Genomic DNA, 26,589 nt, shown 5'->3' with positions numbered 1-26,589 from the left:
TATGTAAGATGCACAGTGAGACGTATATGCAACCTTCGTGTGGTTTTTCTTTTTCTTGATTTTCTTTTTACCTTTGAATTTGAATGAATAGGTTGTATTTCCAATACGGCTCCTGTCTCCAGTAGGAAAAAGAAAAGCGTGTCTCTAGAAGCGGGGGCCGAAAAGAGAAACGTGTCTCTAGAAGCGGGGGGGGGGGGGCAGCCGGACAGCGTGTCTCTAGAAGCGGGGGCCGAAAAGAAAAAGTTGTCTCTAGAAGCGGGGGGGGGGGGGCAGACAGCGTGTCTCTAGAAGCGGGGGCCGAAAAGAGAAACTTGTCTCTAGAAGCGGGGGGCGAAAAGAAAGGCGTGTCTCTAGAAGCGGGGGGGGGGGGGGGGCAGCCAGACAGCGTGTCTCTAGAAGCGGGGACCGAAAAGAAACGCGTGTCTCTAGAAGCGGGGACCGAAAAGAAAACAGTGTCTGTAGAAACGGGGGGCGGCCAGGCAGCGTGGCTCTAGAAGCGGGGGGCAGGCCAGGCAGCGTGTCTCCAGAAGCGGTGGGCCGGCCAGACAGCGCGGCTCTAGAAGTGCGGGGGGGGGTGGGCCGGCCAGGCAGCGTGGCTCTAGAAGCGGGGGGGGGGGGCAGGCCAGGCAGCGTGTCTCCAGAAGCGGGGGGGGCGGCCAGACAGCGCGCGCTCTAGAAGCGCGGGGGGCGGGCGGCCAGGCAGCGTGGCTCTAGAAGCGGGGGGGGGGCAGGCCAGGCAGCGTGTCTCCAGAAGCGGGGGGCCGGCCAGACAGCGCGGCTCTAGAAGCGCGGGGGGGGGGGCGGGCGGCCAGGCAGCGTGGCTCTAGAAGCGTGGGGGGTGGGCCGGCCAGGCAGCGTGGCTCTAGAAGCGGGGGGGGGGGGCGGCCAGGCAGCGTGTCTCCAGAAGCGGAGGGGGGTGGGGGTGGGCCGGCCAGACAGCGTGGCTGCGTTGTCGCAGGAAGACAGGTTGCCCACTCTGCTGCTAGCGGCAGCTAACCAAAACATCCTCAGTCCGGAGCCGTCCGCCTCGTCTTCCCTCTCCCTCAGCATCGCACTGGCGGCGCGCGTTACAAGAGGATCCACCCCCCGCGCGGAATAACGCTCACCGCCGACACGTTCGTGCGTGGAGATTCGTGGAAGACATCTAAAATAACCAACCGCGCACCCGGCTTCGGAGAAGCACCAGCTGGGCACCGGCGGCTGGAGGGGTCGGCTAGCTAGCCGGCTAGCCGGCTACGTTCTATTAGCCGGGGAGACTCGGTCAATCATCTCGCTCGGTCTCACAACACCGGGGCCGGTCAATAAGGTTGGTTACTCGTTTCAAAGCGTCGTTATTTCTTTAAGCCAGCGTTATATTCGTCCTAAACAACACGTCTGTATTTCCCTTCCTTATTATTATTATCTTTGAATCAGTGTTGATCTGATAAGCTAACTGTGCAGCCGTTAGCCGGGGAGCTAGCTGGCTAGCGTCCACCACTCATACACACCCGTGGATGAAATTAACAATAGATGACGTAAAGTGTCAGTGGACGGGGAGGCTGATAAGCTGCCCCCTTGGTGCGGCTTAGGCGTAGTTTGAAAGTGGTCCGAACAGGCTGTTGTTGTTATTGTTACCCCCCCCCCCGATGAAGTGTCTCTGCCAAACAAACACGACCTGTGTGAACCAGGCTGCTCCTACAGTGTGTCATTTTTGATTTCGTGGGCTGATTTCCTCTCCTCTCGACGCGCACACGTTACAGTGACAGCCCGCAGATGGACTGAGATGTGGAAGGCGGAACTGCTGCACCCCAATAGGAGAGAGCCCCTCTGAGGTATGCGTTACAATGTTTCCTTTGTTCAGCATCCGAATCATCCGCGACTGTTCTGGAAAAATGACCGGGTCCCCCCCCCTCTCTTTACTTTAATTGGCAGCTTACACCACCTTGTTATGCTGACGAAGTCTGAACACCAAAAAATATTGTGCAATTTTTCAAATCCCCAGTTTTTACGTAGGCCACATGGTTTTACCCATCTGTCACTTTTTGTTGTTGTTGTTGTTGATAGATTGTCACCACTTCCCAGCTCCCTGCTCTCTACACCGGGATTACATTGAGTCTCCCTTTCGTATTAGTCTCTCACTGCTTACCTGTTTGTATGGTTATGTTTCAGCATTCGAAGTAGGTTTCTGTCCAAGCTTGTGTTTCCTCACTACACACTTCCTTTGTTGCAGTGACGCTTCCTCATCTGTCCCTCTTGGTTTGCTGCATCCTGATCAGGGTCATAGATCAGTGCTGCTCAGTGGGTGATTTGCTCAAACAAACAGTCAAATTCATTTTAGATAAAGAAAGCGGTTTCTCTTCTTCGGGGGACCTAATAATCCTCCGCTTTTCTGTGCTCGTCACATCCCAGCAACTTTAGCGTTGTGGAATGGGTTGGGAAGGGATTGTTTTCGCTCATTTGCAGAATGCATTCTTCAGCGTGTTATCGAAAGCATACCGTTCCCTCGTGTTCTTTCTGGTGCTGCTTGTGCTATATCTTGAATCGGAGTTCGCTGAATACTTGCTCTTCTTTCGGTCCCACAGAGGTTAGAGGGACCCAAAGAAGAGGCTGAACCTAAACGGAATGCTTCTGGTGTAGACAGACATTATCTTCTTCACCACCACATTATATCATAGATGTATGTAAGGGCCGGGTCATAGTCTAGCTGCAACCAATATAGGCTAATGGCCACTATGGTCCGTGCTGTGCACCTCACAAATGTTGCCTTTGTGCATCAAACTTTTCCTGTCGGCATACCTTATTTCACACAAAATAGGGCTCGCAAAGATTGCGGGAAATGTCGGCTTTTAGTGTGTGTGTGTGTGCTTGGAGGTTGAAAGGTAAAGGACTACAAGATACTGTGTTTTGACACTATGTGAGGGTCTTGACATATTTGGTTATGGACGTCTGAGTAGCGTAGCAGTCTATTCCGTTGCCTACCAACACGGGGATCGGCGGTTCGAATCCACGTGTTACCCCCGGCTTGGTCGGGCGTCCCTACAGACATAATTGGCCATGTCTGAGGGTGGAAAGCCAGATGTGGGTATGTGTCCTGGTCGCTGCACCAGCACTTCCTCTGGTCGGTCGGGGCACCTATTCGGGGGGGGGGGGGGGGGGTAGCATGATCCTCCCACGCACTACGTCCCCCTGGCGAAACTCCTCACTGTCAGGTGAAAAGAAGCGGCTGGCGACCCCACATGTATCGGAGGAGACGTGGTAGTCTGCAGCCCTCCCCGGATCGGCAGAGGGGTGGAGCAGCAACCGGGATGGCTCAGAAGAGGGAAGTGATTGGCCAAGTACAATTGGGAGAAAAAGGGGGGGGGGGTTTTGGTTATGTTCAAGGAACAACATGTTTTTTCAAAGTTGCGTTCATTATGCACAGAAAATCAAGAGACCGTCTAAGCTTATAAATTATTTAACTCATAGTCTGAAATCCTCTCATTAGAAGATTCTCACTCGACGAGTTTACACCGCTTGTGTGAGTGAGCAAGAGAGATTAGATGCTCTTGCTTGGTTGTGTTGTCTCCTGTCTGCCCTATCTGAAACTTGATTGAACAGAAGTAGGAGAATGAAGAGGGATATTTTGGACACACAGGTCAACTTAATTCTAGGCAGTGTGTTACTTTTTACAGTAGCACTGTGACTAACAGTGTGACTAAGCTTGGCTGGCTGTCTGTCCAAGTGGTGGGCGCTGGTAGCCATAAATGTTGTCATCCCTAAAGCACCACTAAAGGTTGTTTTCAAGCTACAGGCTAGATCCTACCAGAGTCACGCCCCAGCAGTTTGAGTCATTAGTGTTGTAATGAATTAGCCAGGTTTTGTTTTGGGTTTTTTTGTTTTTTTTTTATCAGTCTGGGGCTGCACGGTGGCACAGTGGTTAGCGCGGTCGCCTCACAGCAAGAAGGTTCTGGGTTCGAGCCTTGAGGTAGCCCAACCTTGGGGGTCGTCCCGGGTCGTCCTCTGTGTGGACTTTGCTTGTTTTCCCTGCGTCTGCATGAGTTTCCTCTGGGTGTTCCGGTTTCCTCCCACAGTCCAAAGACATGTAGGTCAGGTGAATCGGCAGTACTAAATTGCCCGTTGGTATGAATATGTGTATGTGTATGTGTGTGTGTGTGTGTATGTGTGTGTGTGTGTGTGTGTCGGTTGGCCCTGTGTGATGGCCTGGCGGCCTGTCCAGGGTGTCTCCCCGCCTGCTGCCCAATGACTGCTGGGATAGGCTCCAGCATCCCTGAGAGCAGGATAAACGGTTCGGATAATGGAAGGAATGGATTATCAGTCTGGGAACCTTCCATGAGTATAGGATGGACAGGCACTGTGGAGCTGACTTTGAATCTTCAGTCATACATGTGGAATACCCCTTTAGGAAAATTTGGATCAAGTCGTGTATGTTTTTTTATGCCTAATTTGTTGGCAATTTCCATTTTTGGTCAAAAAATTTGGCTCATTCTTCATTGCAATTTAGACACATTGAAGGGACACTGCTTAACAAGGGAACAGTTGAATCTTGGTCTGTCTGTGGTAATGTTTTCTGCCTTTTTCCTCTCCTCCTCAGGGATTCCTGAGAATTGTTTATGGTCACAAGTGGGCTGAAGTTCAAACCAAAGTGTGATGTTGTAATTTCCTAAGAGTTGTCGCTGTCTTGGGTTTTGCTTCCATCACTGCGCCATAGTCTGGCACTGAGTCACTGTGGTGTTATCTTGTTTGTCTGCAGTGGGCCTGAGCCAGCTGTCTAAAAGTTTTGCCACTGAAGTCTCTGGGCCCCAGATATTTCCTAATGCTTCCTGACAGAATGTTCAGTGAGCTAATGTCAACCAGCAATGAATACTGTTTCAGGCAGTAAGCACAGTTTTGGATGATGTTGTTTCAAAGAAACTTAGTGTTTCAGGGAAATAGAACTGAATAACTGGAGATTTAGAAATGCTCTAGATCTTGGGAGTGTTGCAACTCTCATACAGAAGGTTCTGTGGTGGCCCGGTGTGAGCTGTTGACTTAGGTTGCTTCAGTTGAACAGGGGCAAAACTGGCTAGGTGTTGGGAAGTGAATATTGAAAGAAGGAAGCAAGGTTAGCTGTTATTCCACCTTCTGTCACATGTTGCCAAGGTCAGTCTCCAGATACTAATCTTTCATGCTTTCTTTTAAAAGGTCTGCTTTGGTCATCCTAAATTACCTCTCTGGCCTTAAAATGAGATATGCTTTTTATTTCTTTATGGCATTTAATGCACAATAATGGGGCAGGGTAGAAAATCTCTATTTATTTGTAAAACATTCTGGTATATTGATTGCAGCCATTATATACACAGCTTGAATGTGTCCACAAATTCTATTCAGCACTTGAGAGTTGCTATTAAAATATATATGAGCTGCTTGTAGCAATGGGCCAGTTTACACTGTTTGACAGCAAGGAACCATATATCACCACATTTTTTATTTTTACTTAAGTTTCGTAAAGCATGGAACCCCTGCTTTTCTTTTTTTCACTGCAATTTCAGTCCTGTAAATTCAAAATATACAACTGCTTGATGCCAGGGGGAAAAATGACCGCATAGTTCCCAATGTCATTATGAGTGCTGTTTGTGTTTTTTCCATGAGAGTCAGAGCGCTAATCTTTGTTTGTTTTTGGCAAACTAAGTACAGGCTGCTCCAATGAGATTGATGATTTGTGAAGTATGATGTCATTTGAACCCACGGTTCATAAAAAGGGGTCTCCAGGAGGTTTTTCAGTTAATCCTAAATGGCGTTTGAAATCATAGGCTGATCTCGTAAGTCATATCGGGAAAGCTGTTCGGAATGAGGGATAGACTCAGGTCCCAAGCTACATGTCTTTCAGTCAAACGATGTGGCAGGGGTGAGGGTTCAGATCTGAGATCTTATGGTGCCCCTCAATGGCAAAATGTTTCCCCCCTTTACACATGTTTCATTACATCAAGTTGGAGAAACTATTAGCAGTGCAGGCATGGTAATTTTTAACGTAAACGTTAAGCATATTGGAAAGAACATATGGCATATTGACTGATCTCTAACTGAGTCAGCTTTTAACCAAGGCCTTAGTTATTTTGTTCATTGACCATCTACACTTGCTTGAATGTTAATTGGATTTACAGATCATGAAAAGACATTTCTGTGCACGGTAAAAACAAAATTACAGGGAAATTTAAAATGGTTCAATTTTCTTTATCTTTAAAGCCGCCATCATCATACTTGGTAAAACACTGCATCATTGTGTTCATGGCAGTTGTGAGAAATTTCACATTGAGAAGCCTTACATGCTGGGAATGGCAGCAGATTACATATTGCATATTGACTAACTGATTTACTACTACTACTTTTGGCTGCTCCCGTTACGGGTCGCCACAGCGGATAATCCATTTCCATCTCTTCCTGTCCTATGCATCTTCCTCTGTCACACCAGCCACCTGCATGTCCTCCCTCACCACATCCATAAACCTCCTCTTTGGCCTTCCTCTTCTCCTCTTCCCTGGCAGCTCCATATTCAGCATCCTTCTCCCAATATACCCAGCATCTCTCCTCCACACATGTCCAAACCATCTCCATCTTGCCTCTCTTGCTTTGTCTCCAAACCGTCCAACCTGAGCGGTCCCTCTAATATACTCGTTCCTAATCCTGTCCTTCTTCATCACTCCCAATGAAAATCTTATCATCTTCATCTCTGCCACCTCCAGCTCCACCTCCTGTCTTTTCATCAGTGCCACCGTCTCCAAACCGTATAACATAGCTGGTCTCACAACCATCTTGTAAACCTTCCCTTTAACTCTTGCTGGTACCCTTCTGTCACAAATCACTCCTGACACTCTTCTCCACCCACTCCACCCTGCCTGCATATTGACTAACTAATATTTCAGTAAATGTTTAAACAATCACTTAGCTTTTTCAAAGCTTATTAAAGACATGTCTTGTGACCACACCTGCCAATATGCCGACTCTCAGTTTAGGGCTCAAAGAGAAAAGACACGTTGGCACTGTATAGGTTCCATGATGAAGACCTTTTATGCATTTTCTCTTTCTACAGAGGGAGAGTTCCCACTGGAAATTTGCCAGAAACGGATGCCAGATTGTCATTACAGCAAATGGTTATTCTCATGAAAATATGAATTGCAAATGAATACACTTTAAATTTCATAAGGCTGTGTTTTAAGTGTGAGGGGCAGTGCAGAGCCACTGCTCCAGATTGTGGAGAAATCACCAAGAAGCAATCAGCAATAAGGTCTTTGTCCAACCCCTGAAAATTGGAGGGTGTGTTGCAGATTCTAGCATTACACAATACATTATGACACAAATATGTCTGAAGATGATTTGATGTGCATTGTGGTGTGAAATATTCAGCATTGCTTCATGCACACACACACACAAAAATCAGTTTTCATTTCAAATTTGAAGTATTTTTACATCAGTGTGGTGGGTTGTAAAATCCACCCGGTGTTGTTCATCTTTGGCAAGACATCTACTGTAGGGATAGGTAGTCACACCTCCAGCTGAAGCCCTGAACTAGTCTTAAAGCTGAAATCCGTGACTTTTCTCCCTCAATAAAGTGTTTTATCCATTCTGACTATGGAGTCAACTTACAAAATACTAAGCAGCATCCCCGTTATCCAGTGTCTGTATGCTGCTGCTGTTTTTTTGTTTTTTTTGGCTAGCAGGATGAACGCTGGTGCAGCAGCAAACATGTATGTGTAGGAACGACTCCAGCAAGGAAAAAGGTGTGAAATGTGATGCTTCTGTTGGACAAACAATCAGTGTCGCTGTAGAACAGTGTTATGATTTATGATATATTTTGATTAAGTTTGTGATACATTAGACTGCGTAGCTTTGGTCCCTTTTGACAAGGGTGGGAGCTGTTCACTGTTGAGCTTACAGGCACAAGCGAAAATTGCTGCTATACCTTTTTTGGTAGTCCGAGAAAATCGGTTGCAGCAGCTATAGCTCTCTCTGCCTCCTACATCGAACAATATTGAAACAATGTTCTACTGTAATATCGATTGTCCGTCCAGCAGAATTGCCAAATCATCACATTTTAAATGGATAAGATAATGAGAATAGACATGGATTGCAGCTTTAACCTTGCACAACTACATAGTGCTACACAGTGCACATAGTGCTGTCACGTTTTAGTTTTTTTTTTTTGAGTTTCCCCTCCTTTTTCTCCCCAGTTGTACCCATCCAATGACTCCGCTCTTCCCGAGCCGTCCCGGTCGCTGCTCCACCCCCTCTGCCGATCCACGGAAGGCTGCAGACTACCACATGCTTCCTCCGATACATGTGGAGTCGCCAGCCGCTTCTTTTCACCTGACAGTGAGGAGTTTCACCAGCGGGATGTAGCGCGTGGGAGGATCACGCCATTCCCCCCAGTTCCTCCTCCCCCCTGAACAGGTGCCCCGACCGACCAGAGGAGGCACTAGTGCAGTGACCAGGACACATACCCACATCTGGCTTCCCACCTGCAGACACAGGGTGGTAACACGGGGGTTCGAACCGGCAATCCCCATGTTGGTAGGCAATGGAATAGACCGCTACACTACCCGGATGCCCCCACATTTTAGGTTTAAATAATAGCAATACAGCACTTTTCAGAATACTCAAAGACGCATTACACATGTTACAATAAACATAAAAGCAACACACCAAACGCATAGAATGCATGATATTAATCAGACATTAAAAGCCGTTCTGAAAAGGTGAGTTTCGATTAATAATTTGAAGGCAGACAGATCGGTGCAGTCTCTGATGTGTTTGGGGAGAGAGTTCCAGAGGGAGGGGGCAGCTATGGAGAAGGCTCTGTCGCCCCAGGTCTGGTACTTTGTCCTGTGTGGTGGAGACAGAAGGTTGACGTTGGAGGAGTGCAGGGAAGGAGTATGGTAGTGGAGGCAGTGGAGTATGGTAGTGGAGGTCAGTGAGGTAGGAGGAGGGTTATGGAGGGCTTTCTGAGTGAAGAGAAGGACTTTGAATTGGATCCGTTGTGGGACAGGGAGCCAGTGGAGGTTCTGGAGTACAAGGGTGAGATGTGGGTGAGCAGGTGGGCAGCAGAGCTCTGGATGTACTGGAGTCTGTTCTGGACTTTGGATGATGAGCCATAGAGAATGCTGTTACAGTAGTTAATTCTGGATGGGATGAAGGCATGGATCAAGGATTCAGCATCAGCGAACGAGAGTGATGGGTGGAGACGGGCTATGTTTTTTAGGTGGAAAAAGGCAGTTCTGGTGATTTTGATTGGACGTGGTGTTCAAAGGAGAGGTTGCATTTAGTTTGTTGATCATCCAGACAGCTTATTCCTACCAATCAACTACCTAGCAACCATTTGTTTCTAACCTTCATTTCACACACCTTCAAACCCTTCTAACTAGTAGTAGTAGTAGTAGTAGTAGTAGATTTCAGACACCTTCTGTATAGTAACATGTTTAGGATGTTCACTATGGCCCATTCTTAAGATGAAATGCCAGTGCTTTTGATGAAATATAATTAAGTTTTTTGTTTGCTGCACAATAAATTAATTGTATAACTTTCATAGTAGTCCCCTGACCACTAGCAATTTTACTTTCCAAGAAGCTGCATTTTTTTTTCTTCTTCAATCCTGTTAATGAGAATCAGATACACAAAGTTGAGAATCACAGATGCTTGTGTGAAACTACATCTTAGGAATGAGATCTCAATTTCGCCTTCTTTAACCATGTTAAAGACTTTTTTAAACCAGGCGCATGTGTCACAGCTTGCATCAGTTCATGTAGTCATTAAGTATGTTGCATTATAACTTATCCTAAATTAAAATCACAATATAACGTGATTTTGATATATTAATTACAACCATTAAGATGAGGGATGCAGTGTAAATTGACACTTGTATGAACATTTTTTTTTCTTTTTTAGCTCATACTTTTCACCGAGGGCTTGAAAGCATCAGAAGCTGAGTTCGGCTATATTTACATGCAGAATAATAATACAGTCATAAAATGATAAAGGCAGTACTCTCACTTTAGAAGATGGCATGCAGATGCCTTTATCCAATTATCTTAACTGGGGCAAGGTAAAAATCAGATTAAGCATAACATAAGGCACCTATATTTTTGCTCCATCGTTCGATTTATTGGTGCATGTATTGTATACATCGTATTCCGGTTTCCTTTGGCTTTTTGAAGCTGCAAGTATGAAAGGTCATGAGACGCAGTGAACCGAATATGCTTACATGAAAATAGCTTACAGCTTACTCCCAGTAAGGATGACAAATAGTAAATTGCCTGTTATATTTCCTGCAATGAGACCTACAAAAGGAAAAAATAGCAAATAGGCAGAGAACGTAATCTGCCAGACAGTGACACTTTAAGAACATGCTACAATGTACCTTAGACCAATTTGTAAAATGATAATGTTTGTTAGAGAAGTGGTATTATTTCAAACCTTATAAACCCGTAAATTGAAATTGTGTCTCAAATTGATTTCGCCCTGTAACTTGGGGTACTGGTATGCATGAAGACATACTGATAGTCTCTTGCCTTTCAGATTGTGCTGACGAGTCAGCTGATCTGTGAGTGAGCTGGAGGACAGCAAGAAAGATGCCTCCCAGGCCATCCTCTGGGGAGCTATGGGGGATCCACCTGATGCCTCCCAGGTACATTTCACTGAATACTCTTTGGAATGCAAATGGGCTGTCATGTTGTTCACATATATACTGTATGTACAGTTAGGACATTTCATGTTGACAAGAATCTACATGCAAAAATCACAGTGAGTCAAACTGTCAAGTCTGCGATAGTTCTCCCTCTGATGTTGCTTGAATGTTTGAAGAGCATACCAGAGCTTCTCTGTCCCGGGAGTTAATATTATATTTTAGCTTAGGAGCTATTAGCATTTGGCAGATGTTTTGGTTCGTCTTCGATAAATAATTGATGGCGTATATATTGCAGCCAAGTCTTTATGCAGCTTTTAGATTTGATTACATTCCATTAAATTAAACCTTCCCTTGAATCAGATGAGATGATAATGTTATTCCGGAGTTATATTGCCACTGTTTGGATGCGCGTGTAAAAGATTATTTACGAATTACGCTCGCTGAAATTTACATACAATTAGGGTTCAGAATAAAGATGATATTTTTCTTCATGTTATAAATTAACAACACACATGCTGTCTCCCCACAGGATCCTGGTGGACTGCCTGTTACCAAATGGGATGATTCTTACACTAGAGTGTCTCCGTGAAGCCACGCTCATCACCATCAAACATGAACTGTTCAAGGAGGCCAGGAAATACCCCCTGCACCACCTCCTGCAGGAGGAGACCTCCTACATCTTTGTCAGTGTTACACAGGTAGTGAGGTTTTTAAACACAAAAATCATTTGCTGGAATAAATTATAATTGACTCTTTTGTATTTGAGAAGATATGTTTATTTGGAAGGTTTAAATGGTTCTGATAAGACGGTTAACTTATGGAAGAAAACCATTCTGTTTTTCATGTCGGCAGGAGGCAGAACGGGAGGAATTCTATGATGAAACCAGGAGACTGTGTGACCTCAGACTCTTCCAGCCCTTCCTCAAGGTCATTGAACCAGTTGGCAACCGAGAAGAGAAGATCCTCAACAGAGAGATTGGTGAGGGCTGCTACACTTCTGGCTCTTTGTTAAGTGTTCTGTAATTTTCTATAAGTCAGGGTGTTTTCTCTTCTCTTCTCTTCTCTTCTCTTCTCTTCTCTTCTCTTCTCTTCTCTTCTCTTCTCTTCTCTTCTCTTCTCTTCTCTTCTCTTCTCTTCTCAAGGATTTCATAGCTTTCAGAAAACAGTAGGGCGACACCATTAAGGATGCACACTAGGACTGAACTCTATTCTTTTACTCTTTTAAATTATCTTTTTCCTGTACTTCACTTGAACCACACCCTTGTTTTGAAAATCCTGCCAAAAACTGATTTCCTGTCTTATTTGTCAGGTTTTGCCATCGGCATGCCAGTGTGTGAGTTTGACCTGGTGAAAGACCCTGAGGTTCAGGACTTCAGAAGAAACATCCTCAATGTGTGCAAAGACTCAGTAGAACTGAGAGATGTCAGTGGGCCACACAGCAGAGCGCTCTACGTCTACCCGCCCAATGTAGAGTCTACCCAGGAACTACCCAAACACATCTACAGCAAACTGGACAAAGGTACGTGTACCCACTGTCTTAGTCTTTGCCTGTACTGATCAGGAACTAAATTTGAGTTTCAAGAGGTGTTCTTTTGTCAGACACTCAGTTAAAAGACAAAGACATTAAAGAAAAGGATCAAGCAAATACAAGAAAAAGCCCATTCGCCACGATGATTCACCCTCTAGAGAACAGAGAACAGTGAGCACCACTGCTGGCTACTCTTTACAGTTGATGTAAACTGCTGTAATCAGTTAGGGTTTCAATGAATTGACATTTTCCGTGAATGTGAATCAATTGCCTTTTAAAAACAATCCTTGAAGAAGTTGTGGAGATTACTCAGTGCCATATATATATATAGCATTTTTTTCCCAAAACCGTCAATGGTGTTGAGTGCTCGACCAATGAGGAGCGGAATATAAACACGGATACAGGAAAAAAGATTTTAATGCATAGCAGTACAGGCCTGTTTCGTGCGTCTCGCACTATATATGGATCTTAGATGAAAAATTGGTTGTTGTTTTTTGTTTATTTTCTACAGTTGATACAACACATGAACTTATTTCTTAAATTTTTTTTTTCATTTTTAACCTTTTTTGCAAACTGGCTGTAGAAATCAGATTAGTAAACAGTCTTTTTAAAGGGTAGTTCCGGTATTTTTAAACCTGGGCCCTATTTTCCCATCATTTGGGCTCTAAATGACTAATAGGAACAAAAATGTTTGGAATTGGTCCAGTATTGAGCAAGGAAGCTTCAGCCGGCAGCCGTGAAATGGGCTGCAGTGTAATCCTTGGGGGCAATTGCGCCCGTCAAAGTACATCCACTAAAAGTGTTTTCGCCACTGACAGGCTCAGATTGTTATTATAAGTATCTGACAACATTATGCAAAGGATCCCTACAGAGATTGACCTTTGTCTTAACATTTCCCTTCTTCCGGTCTCTGTTGTAACATCCCTTTTACTGCTGCTACTATTTGCATGCGGGGATGTGGTTTCGGATGTCTACTGAAGGAGTAGTCATGCTGAATATTATCAGAGCTGACCGTTCATTTGAGGTGGCATAGCCCGAGACATAGAAGAACTCTTATCAGTAATTAATGTCCAAAGTCATGGCTGAAGATTAAGCTGATTTCGACAATGTGGATGAGGCATTTGAATTTGATGGCCATCCGTATTTATTTGACCCAGAGTATACGGCTGAAGCACTCCGAGAAATTGAAGAGAGGATGAGGAGAGCGAAGGAGGGAGGGGCAACAGGAGGGTGAACCAGCTTCTTTGGACGGCAGTAGTCACTGACTAAATTTCATATGCGATCGGCGACTGCTGGTTTCATAGGCATATGAAATCGCTCACAGGTTTCATAAACCGATCACGGTCATTACACATCAGGGTGTACTCTCAGGAAGTTGGATCAGTTGAGTGGGAGAAACATTCCACCTCTCGTCTAAGTGACTTCATGGACGTTATGCAGCTGTGCTGTTTATAAGTTTGGGCGGAGACTGGCGAAGTCACTTAGATGAATGGTCAAATGAATGGTTGTCTCTGATAAGGTTCGGCATCTTTGTAAACATCCAAAATCACGCCCCCGCTCACAAATAGCAGCAGTAAAAAGGATGTTGCAACAAAGACCGGAAGAAGCAAAACATAAAGAGAAAGGTCTGTCTCTGTAGGGATCATTTCCATAATGTTTTCAGGCGCTTATAATAAAAATCTGAGCCTGTCAGTTGCAAAAACAAACACTTTTAGTGGGCGCATTTTGATGGGCGCAATTGCCCGTTTCGCGGCTGCCAGCTGGAGTGTTCTCACTCAGTACTGGACCAATTCCAGACATTTTTGTCCCCGTTTGTCATTTAGACCTCAAATAATGGTAAAATGGGGCCCAGGTTTAAAAATACTGAAATTAGCACGGAAGAAGACTGTATTCTAGCAGTTCTATAGAAATTAATAAACTGTGTTCAGCCGATAATTTGTATTTGTGTCTGAATTTATAATGTTGTTTATTTCATTCATGTTTTTTTTTTTTTTTTTTTTTAGTCATGAGGTTTTGAATTTTGCTTCGCCCCTCTTCATGTGCTGTGGACATTAACAGTTTAAAAGTGTCAGTGTAGGGTGTCCGGGTAGCATAGCGGTCTATTCCATTTCATACCAACACGGGGATCGCCGGTTCGAATCCCAGTGTTACCTCCGGCTTGGTCGGGCGTCCCTACAGACACAATTGGCTGTGTCTGCGGATGGGAAGTCGGATGTGGGTATATGTCCAGGTCATGCACTAGCGCCTCCCCTGGTCGGTCGGGGTGCCTGTTCGGTGGGAAGGGGGAACTGGGGGGAATACCGTGATCCTCCCACGTGCTACGTCCCGCTGGCGAAACTCCTCACTGTCAGGTGAAAAGAAGCAGCTGGCAACTCCACATGTATCGGAAGAGGCATGTGGTAATCTGCAGCCCTCCCCAAATCGGCAGAGGGGGTGGGGCAGCGACCGGGGCGGCTCCGAAGAGTGGGGTAATTGGCCGGATACAACTGGGGGGGAAAAGGGGAAAAATCCCCCACCCCCCCAAAAAAAGTGTCAGTTTTAGAAGCCAAAGCTGTTTCTTGTTTATATGCTCCACTACCTTTTTTTTAAAAATTTTTTATCACAGCCATTAGGTTTCATTTTGCCTGTTTTTCTCTGACTTCCCCCTATGTGCTCCACCCCTCCATCCCCCACCCTCTCTCTCTAGGTCAGATTATCGTAGTGATCTGGGTGATTGTTTCTCCTAACAATGACAAACAGAAATACACTTTGAAGATCAACCACGACTGTGTACCTGAACAGGTAAGGTTGATCTGTGCAATTGTAATGTAAAGAAAACGTCAAAAATTAACTGTTAATTTTTACACAACTCGCACAATACTTCTACAGCATCGTCACTATACAAAGGCTCATTATTTCTTAAATCCCTTCACTCCCTTGCCCCCGAGAAAGCTTAGGGTCAGAGTCTGATATGTGTCAAGGAGGCATCAGATGATCCCTGGATATTCTTAGATAGCAGTCTTATTATAATCCTACCTTATTTATAATGTTGCGTTATTTCCCTTGTTTTTATTTTCCGGAGAATCTCAGGTCAAATCCTTCTGTGTCTTATTGTGCGTGTCACATGCTAAGGCTTGATTGTAATGTCAATTGGTGTAGAAACAAATGGAGTTTATGTTCAGACAGACATCCTAGCCTCATGCCCCCTAGATTTGTGAGAAGCACAAGGGAAAGACATGTTGATACCAAAAGTCCACTTAATGATGGATAGATGATTGGTAAATCTGCCTCCCCGATCCCAAGGATAGTGACTGAAATATTTTTCATTGTCTGGATTTTTGTGGTCTGGGAACACAATTGGAAAATTTAGTTTCTCATTTCCCTCAGTGACTCACGCTCACTTTAAAATGACTAGGTTAAGACCTAGTTATAGCTGGACAGTGACTACATCTATTAAATGGCTGTTTTAAAAAGCGGCTGTTTTGACATCGCTTCTGTGAACAGCTGATGATGTAATAGAAAACCGTTTGCGCCAATTCATTTTGAAAGACCAGCGGCCAATGGGGAAATGCCAACTCGGCCGTCCAACAGGGACGCTCCATCACTCACTCACTCACGGACAGCCGCATGTATAGGGCTGGCTCCGCTGTTGAGGTTCAGTCAGAAATATTGTCACTTTTATCGTTTGGGTCCCAAGCCCCATGCCAAGTCACCAGGCGGTAATGCTGATGCCTATAATGATGTGTCTTTAAGGTCATCGCTGAAGCCATTCGTAAGAAGACACGCAGCATGTTGCTGTCCCCGGAGCAGCTGAAGATGTGTGTTCAGGAGTACCAGGGCAAATACATACTCAAAGTCTGTGGCTGTGATGAGTACCTGTTGGAAAAATACCCCATTAGTCAATATAAGGTAGGAGGTAGACACAAAGACTACCACCAAACACACACACACACACACACACACACACACACACACACACAGAAAGTAACATGAAATGTAACATAAGTAGTTCAGCGTATACACTTTCTTTCTCTTTTTTCCATTAATTCCTTCCCTTCCCTTTCCTTTCCTTTCCTTTCCTTTCCTTCCTTCCTTCCTTCCTTCCTTCCTTCCTTCCTTCCTTCCTTCCTTCCTTCCTTCCTTCCTTCCTTCCTTCCTTCCTTCCTTCCTTCCTTCCTTCCCCCCTCTCCCTATCTCCTTCAGTATATCCGTAGTTGCATCATGCTGGGCAGGATGCCTAACCTGATGCTAATGGCTAAGGACAGCTTGTACACCCAGTTGCCGATGGATACCTTTGTTATGCCATCTTACTCACGCCGAATCTCCACTGCAACGGCCTACATGAATGGCGAGGCGGCCTCCAAGTCTCTTTGGACCATCAACGGAAGTCTCCGGATTCGGGTCCTCTGTGCCACGTATGTCAACGTCAACATACGGGACATAGACAAGGTGGGAATGCCCAGAGATTAATGGTGAAGTTTGTTTTCTAAGATATTTTAGCAGTGAAGTGTCATTACACACTGATGATGATTATGATTATTGATTATGTTGTTTCTTCTTTTCCGTGGCTGTAGATCTATGTGAGGACAGGCATCTATCACGGAGGAGAGCAGATGTGTGACAATGTTAACACACAAAGAGTCCCCTGCTCTAACCCCAGGTAATCCACTGCAGCGTCCCCTTGAAACAGCTTTAAGTATGTATGCAGTTTGTTTGTGTGTACTATATCTATGTGTCTATTTATCTATCTATCTGTTTACTTCAGTGTCACATCGATACAGTGCCACTCAATGTACCGCAAAGTCCACTTAATGCAACACTTTGGTTTTTTGTATTTAGTAACACTCAGTTCACTGCCGTGTTCCCATTAATACAGCTCTATTTAATCCACTGCAGTGTCCTTTAATGTTCTCTAAACTAGTGGATTTGGACTCTAGACAAAGCTAGGTAGCCCCAGGCCCAGGTCTCATTCATTTCCCCCATATCCTGTGGGGGTCTATGTCCCATATATCTTCCCCAGTGTCCCAGGTACACCTTTTTTAATGTCTTATTTATTCTCTCTAAGCATCCTTTCTCATTCCCTGTCTGCAGGTGGAACGAGTGGCTGACCTATGACATGTACATCCCAGATATCCCACGTGCTGCCAGACTCTGCCTTTCTATCTGCTCGGTCAAGGGCAGGAAAGGGGCCAAGGAGGTAAGCTGGGCAGGTTAACGGGCATTAAGAGGTGAGGAATGACATAGTCAAACCTTTTCCTCTAATATGTCTCCTTAGTATGTTTGGATGAGCCAGCATGCCATTTATCTGGATCCGGGGTCATTGTTGGGTTGCCCAGTGGAGCAGATTTTTAATCCACGTCTGCTGGGGAAATCCAATATGTCAGTCAGCCAAAGGAGAAAAACACATGACCAAAAGAGATTAGTGTACTATGTGACAAACTGGCACACAGACTGACAAGGACAGACAGTCACTGGTTAAATTACGGGTAAGGCAGCCCAAAGATAACGCCAGGTTTTCTTCTCATACATCGCTATCTTTAATTCAACACTGACATGCAAAACCCATCAACTGCAAGGCTTTGTGTGTGTGTTTGTGGATGTATGCATGTGCGCGTGTGCCTGCGTCTACCTGCGTCTTTGTTTGCATGTCATGGTTGAATGGGAGCCGTGGTATCGTCTGTGGCTCTTTAATTACTAATCAGCCGTGGGCACAGTGTAGAAACACAATCAACAGAAGAAACTTTTCCACACAGTTTACAAGAAGCTGAAAATCTTGGCTTGTACTTGCCATACAACTGCTGGATAAGTGTTCTCCCTCCAAATCATATCACAGCATTTAAACTTTTAGATATTTCCAACGAATAACTCTGAATACCTTTTAAGCAGCTAGAATCTTTTTTTAAATTTTGAGCTTCATTGAATTTATTTGGCAGCTAAGTGCACATCATTCCATAGTATTTTTTGCCTTAAGCAGTCTTGTTATTTAGATTTTGGAATCCCTGTATTGTATCTGTAATTTTTTTTGAGTTAGGATGACCGAAAATTGATTCTTTGAAAATAAATAAATAAAAAAAAGACTGCCTTAAAATCCATTTATTAGCACAGAAGACAGGTTGCGTGACCATTTTTTGGTACATTTTAATTATGCTGTTTTTGCCACAGAGTCGGGAGGTTTTCACAATTGGATGTGTGGAATTCAGTGTTGTAGCGGAGTCACTAAACCTTGAGTCTGAGTCGAGTCTCAAGTCCCCAGTGTTCAAGTCCGAGTCGAGTCCCCGTTACCCAAGTCCGAGTCTGAGTCATCAAGGTTGAGTCTGAGTCGAGTTCCAAGATGGGCTCCAGGTCTCCACTCTGGCACAGTAAAAAAGCTGACATACAAATACAAAAGGTCTACATGAAACAAAATGACACAGCTGTCACCACTTCAAAGGGAGTTTATTTATTTTTTGACACAACAGCCAAACAAATGCACTCACAAGCATGTGCACACACATCAGTGTTGTAGTCGAGTCACTAAACCTCGAGTCTGAGTCGAGTCTCGAGTCCCCAGTGTTCGAGTCCGATTCCGAGTAATCGGTGCTCAAGTCCAAGTCGAGTCACGAGTCTTGGACTCGAGTACTACAACACTGGTGGAATTATATTACCAACACTTTTAATATTTTCCATTATTGTTAGAACAGAGACATTTTACAGTTACAAGCTAAGTTCCTGCTTGCGTTCCTTGTTTAGCCAAAGTGAGAGCTGTGTCCGCATTCTCGGCACAAAGTCAAACACGTTTTCGGTGGGTGTCGGACTCCGCCAAGGTTGTCCCTTGTCTCCGATTCTGTTTGTGATATTCATGGACAGGATCTCAAGGCGCAGCCAAGGTGAGGAGTGTGTCCATTTTGGCAACCTCCGAATTGCATCTCTGCTCGTCACAGGTGATGTGGTTTTGTTGGCTTCATCAGAACGCGACCTCTAGCACACACTGGAGCGGTTTGCAGCTGAGTGTGAAATGGCCGGGATGAGAGTCAGAACCTCCAAGTCTGAGGCCATGGTTCTCTACCGGAAAATGGTGGATTGCTCCCTCTGGGTTGGGGATGAGTTGTTGCCTCAAGTGATGGCGTTTAAGTATCTCGGGGTCTTGTTCACGAGTGAGGGTAGGATGGAGCGGGAGATTGACAGGTGGATTGGTGCAGCATCAGCAGTAATGCGGATGTTGTACCGGACCGTGGTGGTGAAGAGGGAGCTGAGCTGGAAGGCAAAGCTCTCAATTTACCAGTCAGTCTTCGTTCCAACCCTCACCTATAGTCATGAGCTTTGGGTAGTGACCGAAAGGGTGAGATCGCAGATACAGGTAGCTGAAATGAGTTTCCTCTGTAGGCTGTCTGGGCTCAGCCTTAGAGATAGGGCGAGGAGCTCGGACATCTGCAGGAAGCTCGGAGTAGAGCCGCTGCTCCTTCACGTTGAAAGGAGCCAGCTGAGGTGGTTCGGACATCTGATTAGGATGCCTCCTGGGCGCCTTCCTTTGGAGGTTTACCGGGCACGTCCAACTGGGAGGAGACCCCGGGGTAGACCCAGAACTCGCTGGAGGGACTACATGTCCAGTCTGGCCTGGGAACGCCTTGGGATCCCCCAGGAGGAGCTGGAGGGCGTTGCTGGGGAGAGGGACGTCTGGAGTGGCCTACTTAGCTTGCTGCCACCGCGACCCGACCCCGGAGAAGCGGCTGATGATGAGATGAGATGAGATGAGATGAGATGAGATGAGATGAGATGAAGCTAAGTGCATGCAACAGGAATTTAATACCCAAACTCACCCTGTTTGAATTCAGATTTACCACTGGTATTTGGTAAGTCGAGGAGAAGATGTGAGCAAAAAAAAAAAAAAAAAGTAGCTACATCCTGTTGTGTGTTAAACCCAAGTTACTGTGAGATGAAGTCTTGTCTACACGCTTACGCTATGTTTAGTAACCTGTGTGTGTGTGAAAATATTTGTGAGCATGTGAGGTTGTTGGAGGTGAGACTGCCAGCTGATACCTTGGCTGTTTGGTCTGTCCTCCATTCCCTGCAGACATTGAAAAGCTAAAAGAGAATGTCTGTCTGTCTGACTGTCTGTCTATTGGTCTGTCTGTATCTATCTCTCCATCTGTCTGTGTTTTTGGCAGAATGTTGAAATTTACTTGTGCGTATCAGTGTGTGTGTGTGTGTGTGTGTGCTCTTATCTTTGTGTGCTGGGCACGGATACTGTAATGGACACCTAGATTGAGTGATCACCTCTGCGGTGGCTGGCCCGGCTGAGGTCTGGTTAGCGGATGCTCTTTCATGCCCCATCTGAATTAAAGATAAACATTCCACAACAGCAGCTTTGTTTCCAGCACTTACTAAAAATAGGTGCATTTTGACTGGCTGTCTGCCTCCCCACGTCTCCCTTTGTCCAAGGGTGACACTGCTCTCTTTTGATGAAGACTAACTAGCCTGGAGGGATGTTGCGCTTGGTCGTTTGTGTGTGTGTGTGTGTGTGTGTGTGTGTGTGTGTGTGTGTGTGGTTTTGGTGATTCCAAACCTTTGAAAAATGTGTTCTCATTATCGTCGCTCCCTCTCTTCGTTCACTCACTAGCTCGCTCGACCAACGCCGCTCTCTGTTGCTGTCCAGTCCGAGTCAACTCCAGATGCGAGTCGCGTATGTGCACGGTTGACTTGGATCGGGCAGCGACATTGTCAAAACATTATGCATTTGGGTACGAGTCCTGAAAGTAAACGAGAAGTTCATCGTATCTCGCAGGTCAGCGGATCTTTCACTACTGACACAGGAGAACGTGAGGACCGCCGGATGAACCAAAAATAATAACCTCTGTCTTTATAATCCATCCATCCGTTATCCAAAGCGCTTATCCTGCACTCAGGGTTGCGGGGATGCTGGCGCCTATCCCGGCAGTCATTGGGCGGCAGGCGGGGAGACACCCTGGACAGGCCATAAATCCGGGTTCACATCTACGGTTGACTCGGATGGCGAAGCGACATGATCAGAAGTTGATAAAAGATATTTGTTACGTGACATGCGGGTGAAGAGCATTTTAGCGTCTTCTAGTGGTTGCGTTGAATACTGTAGCTTTAAATGACATTGTTCTCTATTGGTCATTTATGATCACATCCAGATTAGCCATTTTGTCTGAAGATTTTACACAGTCCTCCGGGGGCTCCGGTTTCCTCCCACAGTCCAAAGGCATGTAGGTCAGGTGAATCGGCCGTACCAAATTGTCCCTAGGTATGAATGAATGTGTGTGTGTGTGTGTGTGTGTGTGTGTGTGTGTGTGTGTGTGTGTGTGTGTGTGTGTGTGTGTGTGTGTGATGGTCTGGCGGCCTGTCCAGGGTGTCTCCCCGCCTCCCGCCCAGTGACTGCTGGGATAGACTCCAGCATCCCCGCGACCCTGAGAGCAGGGCAAGCGGTCTGGGTAATGGATGCTAACATCCGCCTTTTTACATTGACCAGAGGCGGACATTAATGGGGTTTTTGGCCAGTGCGAGAGGGGTATAAGTCTATTTGACATGTTTTCGTCTTTATGGATCAGGATTGATTCATATTTTGTTTTACTTCATATTTCGAGAGATTTATAGATAATTACCTAAAACCCTTTTTTGCCACGTGTAGCGCAGTCATCTGTTTAATTACGTATGTAGTATCATGCAAGTATTTACATTTATACATTCTTTTTACTTATATTAAGAACAACTAGAAGAACCCCGCTACAATGTAGCGGTTTGGTTCTCCACCCGTCTAAATCTCCCTCCTCTTCATCCTGCCAGCTAACCGCCTCCCCCCCACTCCAACTCCCTCCCCCAAATGCTCAGAATCATCTGAAATGCCGAGAAAAGTGGTTTTTAGCCATTTTTAGAAAATGCATATTTTGCATATTTATGCATAATTATTATAATTATATTTTAATTTTCTGCTATTTTTCTGGTCCTCTCTGGAACAATACCTACCACCTCCAAAAAAAATTAGGATCATAAGTGCATTTTTGCAAAAATGCATATATTTTGCATAATGCCAAAACATTTCTAAGTCCCAGAAATTATTTTTTATATAGGTGAAAAAAATCAAAGATGCTCAGAATCATCTGAAATGCTGAGAAACGTGGTTTTTAGCCATTTTTAGAAAATGCATATTTTGCATATTTATGCATAATTAATTATGCATAATTTAATGTTCTGCTATTTTTATAGGTGCCCCTGATCATCCCCGATAACCTCCAAAAAGAATCAAGGCCCCGAGTGCTTTAGTTTGGCCGTTTATAGACTCTCACACAGACACACACCACACACCAGACACACCTTGTGAAAATACAGGAGTAGATTGTTTTTTACTTTTACTTTTTTCTTAATTTACTTTCAGTTTCACCGAGTTTCTGGAAAAGCACTGTAAGAAAGCAAGCTGACGAAGATAAACAAGTAAAGAGCCCTCGACTTCTGCGTCTGAGTCGTCATTTAACCCTTTCAGTGCCTATCACGTCTGTTTAGCTGTCTGTCCCTTCGTGTAGAGCGACGCGTGCAGGGGACAGAATAATATTTGACGATCAAAAAATACGAAAGTTATAAAGGAACAACTTCCTCTAGGCTGCAGTCAAAACAGGAATTGTTGCATTTTCTTGTCGCTGCAAACGTTTCGCCTGTCAGGCTGCACGTCCGCAGACTGACAGGCAAAATGATTTTATTGGGTAGACTTTTTTTTTTTTAGCTTGAGCGCTGGATATAAACCGCCCCCCCCCCCCCATATTTCCCGTTCAATAGACTCGAGCGCTGTGTAAAAGTCTTATAATGGCAGGAAAAACACTGGTTTTTCTGTCTGTATGTGCGTGTGTCTGTGTCTGCTGCTAATTTCATAAACTACTTGGCCTGTCAGTTAGAAAGAAACTTTATTTGTCATTGTACGTAAGCATACAACGAAATACATTCTCTGCATTTAACTCATCCTATGGTATAGGAGCAGTGGGCAGCCGCAGTGCAACGCCTGGGGACCCACTCCAGTTCTTTTACCCAGGCCATGGTCAGGGGCACAGGCAGGAGTGTTAACCCTAACATACATGTCTTTGATGGTGGGAGGAAACCAGAGCACCCGGCAGAAACCGCCGCAGACACGGGGAGAGCATTCAAACGCCACACAGAAAGGACCTGGGACGGCCCAGGGTTCGAACCCAGGACCTTCTTGCTGTGAGGCAACAGAGCTAACCACTGGGCCACCGTGCCTCCCACTGCATGACCAAGGGCCTTTCATGGTTGCGGTGATTCAAAACCTTTAAAAAAACGTGTTTTATACCCAAGGCTCAGCGCTTTCGGTTTTTATTTTTCAAAGCCGTGCCGAATTTCGCCACAAGAGGACACTGTTACATAACCTCACACGAACAGGATCAACTTTTGGATCCGTGGAAACATAAAATCCGGGTGAAAATCAGTTTAAACTGATCTGCTCCTTTTAAAAAAAATCTGGGTATTTTTCGGTGAAAGTCGGTAAAAACCGAAAACGCTGAGCCTTGTTTATACCGCAATTGAGTGCTAATGCCTTAGCTGTTTTTTGCCAAGTCCAAGCACTGTCGAAGGGGAGATATGCAGGCAGTGCCTCCATATTTTCCCTTCTCCCGGTAGGTGAACAAAAGGGATGGTTTGTCACCAAGTCCAAACACTGGAGAAGGGGCAATATGCCTGGCGGAGTGACGGACTGAGGGCGCCTTCAAATGATAAGACATTTGCTCTTCACTCACTGCGAGGTAGGGCACAGAGCATACTGCAGACACTTGGTGCAGAGGCAAAGCGCAGCGAAGGTATACGTCATCAAACCTAAGCTAACTTTAGCATTGGATTTAGCTGTGTTCGTAAACTATATATGCTTATTCACAAACCTGGTAGCCCCAGCTGACTGCTGACATTTCACCACGCGTTACTTCTCCTGCCGAGATCGTGGTATGTCTCTAATGTCATGTTATAGAGTTTGAGGAACTTTTTCTTCCATCACTCTCTACGTCCCCTATTTGTATGTGTCGCTTCTCGCTACATCACATACAGCGGTTATCTCATTGCTTTGAAAGGTCAGCAGCAACCGAGGTCAACGTTGAGAAATAATTCGAACCTTGGGTGCAGTACTCGGTGTCAAATTTCGAGCGGTGCACCATGCCAAATAGAGTTTAATAGCACTGAATTAAGTCATTAAACTTTCTTCTTTGCAGAAGTTGAATACTTTTTTTTTGTTTTCCTTATTCAACCAATACCCTCCACCCCCTCCGTTCCTCTAGGAACATTGTCCACTGGCTTGGGGAAATGTCAACCTGTTTGACTACACCCACACGCTGGTGGCCAACAAGATGGCTCTCAACCTCTGGCCTGTCCCCCACGGCCTTGAAGACCTGCTCAACCCCATAGGAGTCACTGGATCCAACCCCAACAAGGTAGAGAATTTTTCACACCCTATGGTCACAAAGGCTCTAATTCATAGTAACATCTAGTAATCCATCGATTAGTGCCAAAACCACAATTGTATTCTCTCTAAACATAAGACACCTAGTCTAAAGGTTTAATCCAAACAACATGGATCTTATTTAGTTCCAAGCACATCATGTACTAATTCTAAACCCTGTTCAGAACTAATACTCTCACCACCGTATTGTATTTCAAGAAACGAAACAATAATCACTTCAAGCCTATCATGATATTGAATCTAAAACCCTTGAGTAGGATTGGTATTAGTGAGGTAGGTCCGTTTTTTTGTTATTGCAGTGCACATCAGGAATTTCAGTAAGTCCTCCTTAGAAATAAGTGTACTGTGGGAATGTGGTTATCAAGGTACACATCTGTGTAAATGAAAACACCAAAGTAAAAGTAATGATTGGCAATGGCCAACTAGAAAGAGTATATTAAGATAAAATCCCAGGTGTGATACTAGACCACAAAAATCTGCTGGAAACCTCACATAACATATATGTGCGAGCGAAGCTGGTAGGGAGCATTGCAGTCAGGGGAAAAAGCAAGACACATTCTGGATCATAAATCATTGCACAGTTTGTATTGTTCATTTATTTTACCATATCTGCTCTACTGTGTGTCGGTATGAGGTAACACCTACAAAACCAACCTACAATCACAACTACAAAAAAGAGCCATAAGGATAGTTAACAATGTAGGATATCGTGAACACACCAACAAGTTATTTTTAAAGTCAAGTGGCTTGAAGTTCAGGGATTTAGTAGAATTGAACACGGCACAAATAATGTTCAAAGCGAGAAACAATCTACTACCGAGTAATACACAAAAAATATTCTCAGATAGAGAAGGGGAATAATAATTTGAGAGGGAAAACAAACGTGAATTAAACGTCAATTCGTACAACTTTGGAGAGCATGGGCATTTCAGTCTGCGGGGTAAAATTGTGGAGCAGTCTGAGCATGGAATTCAAACAAAGTACAAACATTACGCAGTTCAAGAAGTACAAAGGACTGATTATCAGGAGATAGAGGGGTGACAAAGAGTTGTGTTAACTCTTAAGTTTTATCTATCTCTAAACATTTCTTGTTAATTTTTTTTTCATTTTTCTTCCTATGACACCAAGTAGATGTTTGGGTTGTATGTAGCATTGAGATCTGTTTATTCTTGGTACATGACATTAGGATGTGGTTTTCTTTTTCTTTTTTCTTTCTCATGTGTTTTTGATGTGTTTTCTTGGTAACACTTTAGTATGGGGAACATAGTCACCATTAATTAGGTGCTTATTAGCATGCAAATTAGCAACATATTGGCCCTTAATTGGTCATTATTACGTACTCATTAATGCCTTATTCTGCATGGCCTTATTATACAAGCAGTAAGCCATTAACTATGAGTTTTCCCTCTATAACCTCAGAAGTATTGCTTATTAGTAGTACCATCTCAATATGCTTTGCTTAGTATGGCCTTTATAAGGTGGTAGTACCACAAGAAGAGTTATTCTCCCTTACTAACACTTAATGAATGTGGTCTGTTCTTACATAACAACACACAAAACTACAAGTGTTCATAGTGTTAAATTACTCTAAATTAAGTTTTTGTTACTTAGAATATGTTCCCCATACTAAAGTGACATCTTGATCATTACTAATTCACTAGTAATTAAGTTTTTTTTACTTAGAATATGTTCCCCATACTAAAGTGTCACCGTTTTCTTTTTTCTCTTATTGTTCACAGTAGTTGAGTTTGTATTGTGCAGCACAACTTGCGTTGAGTGTGAACTACACAGTACAGTGGGTATTGAGTTTGAAATGTAGGCTAGCTGAATTAACTTAAGAGTAGTTGAGAAGGGGTAGGATAAAATAAGTGTATACTTCCTCCTACTGCTTTTCCAACATGTGACAAATAATCTGATGCATACCGGGATTTGTTTGCCGAGTTTGATGTGTGGATTGGTTCATCACTCACATTATTGGCAATGGCTTATCTGTATGTTATATCC

The 26,589-nt window shown here is 44.5% G+C and overlaps 1 protein-coding gene across 1 annotated transcript in view; it reads left to right on the top strand.

Annotated features, from left to right (window-relative positions):
- The first annotated feature begins 1,016 nt into the window (after nt 1-1,016).
- The window catches only part of LOC130109168 (phosphatidylinositol 4,5-bisphosphate 3-kinase catalytic subunit alpha isoform-like), a 51,342-nt gene continuing 25,769 nt past the window's right edge, over nt 1,017-26,589 (top strand). Inside the window, exons 1-12 of the mRNA XM_056275924.1 lie at nt 1,017-1,306; nt 1,740-1,811; nt 10,525-10,633; nt 11,163-11,331; nt 11,486-11,612; nt 11,943-12,152; nt 14,848-14,942; nt 15,894-16,049; nt 16,344-16,589; nt 16,715-16,800; nt 17,232-17,337; nt 24,404-24,556. Coding sequence (XP_056131899.1) covers nt 10,578-10,633; nt 11,163-11,331; nt 11,486-11,612; nt 11,943-12,152; nt 14,848-14,942; nt 15,894-16,049; nt 16,344-16,589; nt 16,715-16,800; nt 17,232-17,337; nt 24,404-24,556 — 1,404 coding nt within the window. The 5' untranslated portion in view covers nt 1,017-1,306; nt 1,740-1,811; nt 10,525-10,577. The remainder of the gene's footprint in view (nt 1,307-1,739; nt 1,812-10,524; nt 10,634-11,162; nt 11,332-11,485; nt 11,613-11,942; nt 12,153-14,847; nt 14,943-15,893; nt 16,050-16,343; nt 16,590-16,714; nt 16,801-17,231; nt 17,338-24,403; nt 24,557-26,589) is intronic.

Source organism: Lampris incognitus, chromosome 3 (genome assembly GCF_029633865.1).
Source record: "Lampris incognitus isolate fLamInc1 chromosome 3, fLamInc1.hap2, whole genome shotgun sequence".
NCBI lineage: Eukaryota > Metazoa > Chordata > Actinopteri > Lampriformes > Lampridae > Lampris > Lampris incognitus.
The sequence above is the reverse complement of the archived record's forward strand: the minus strand, read 5'-3'. Positions and strand labels throughout refer to the sequence as shown.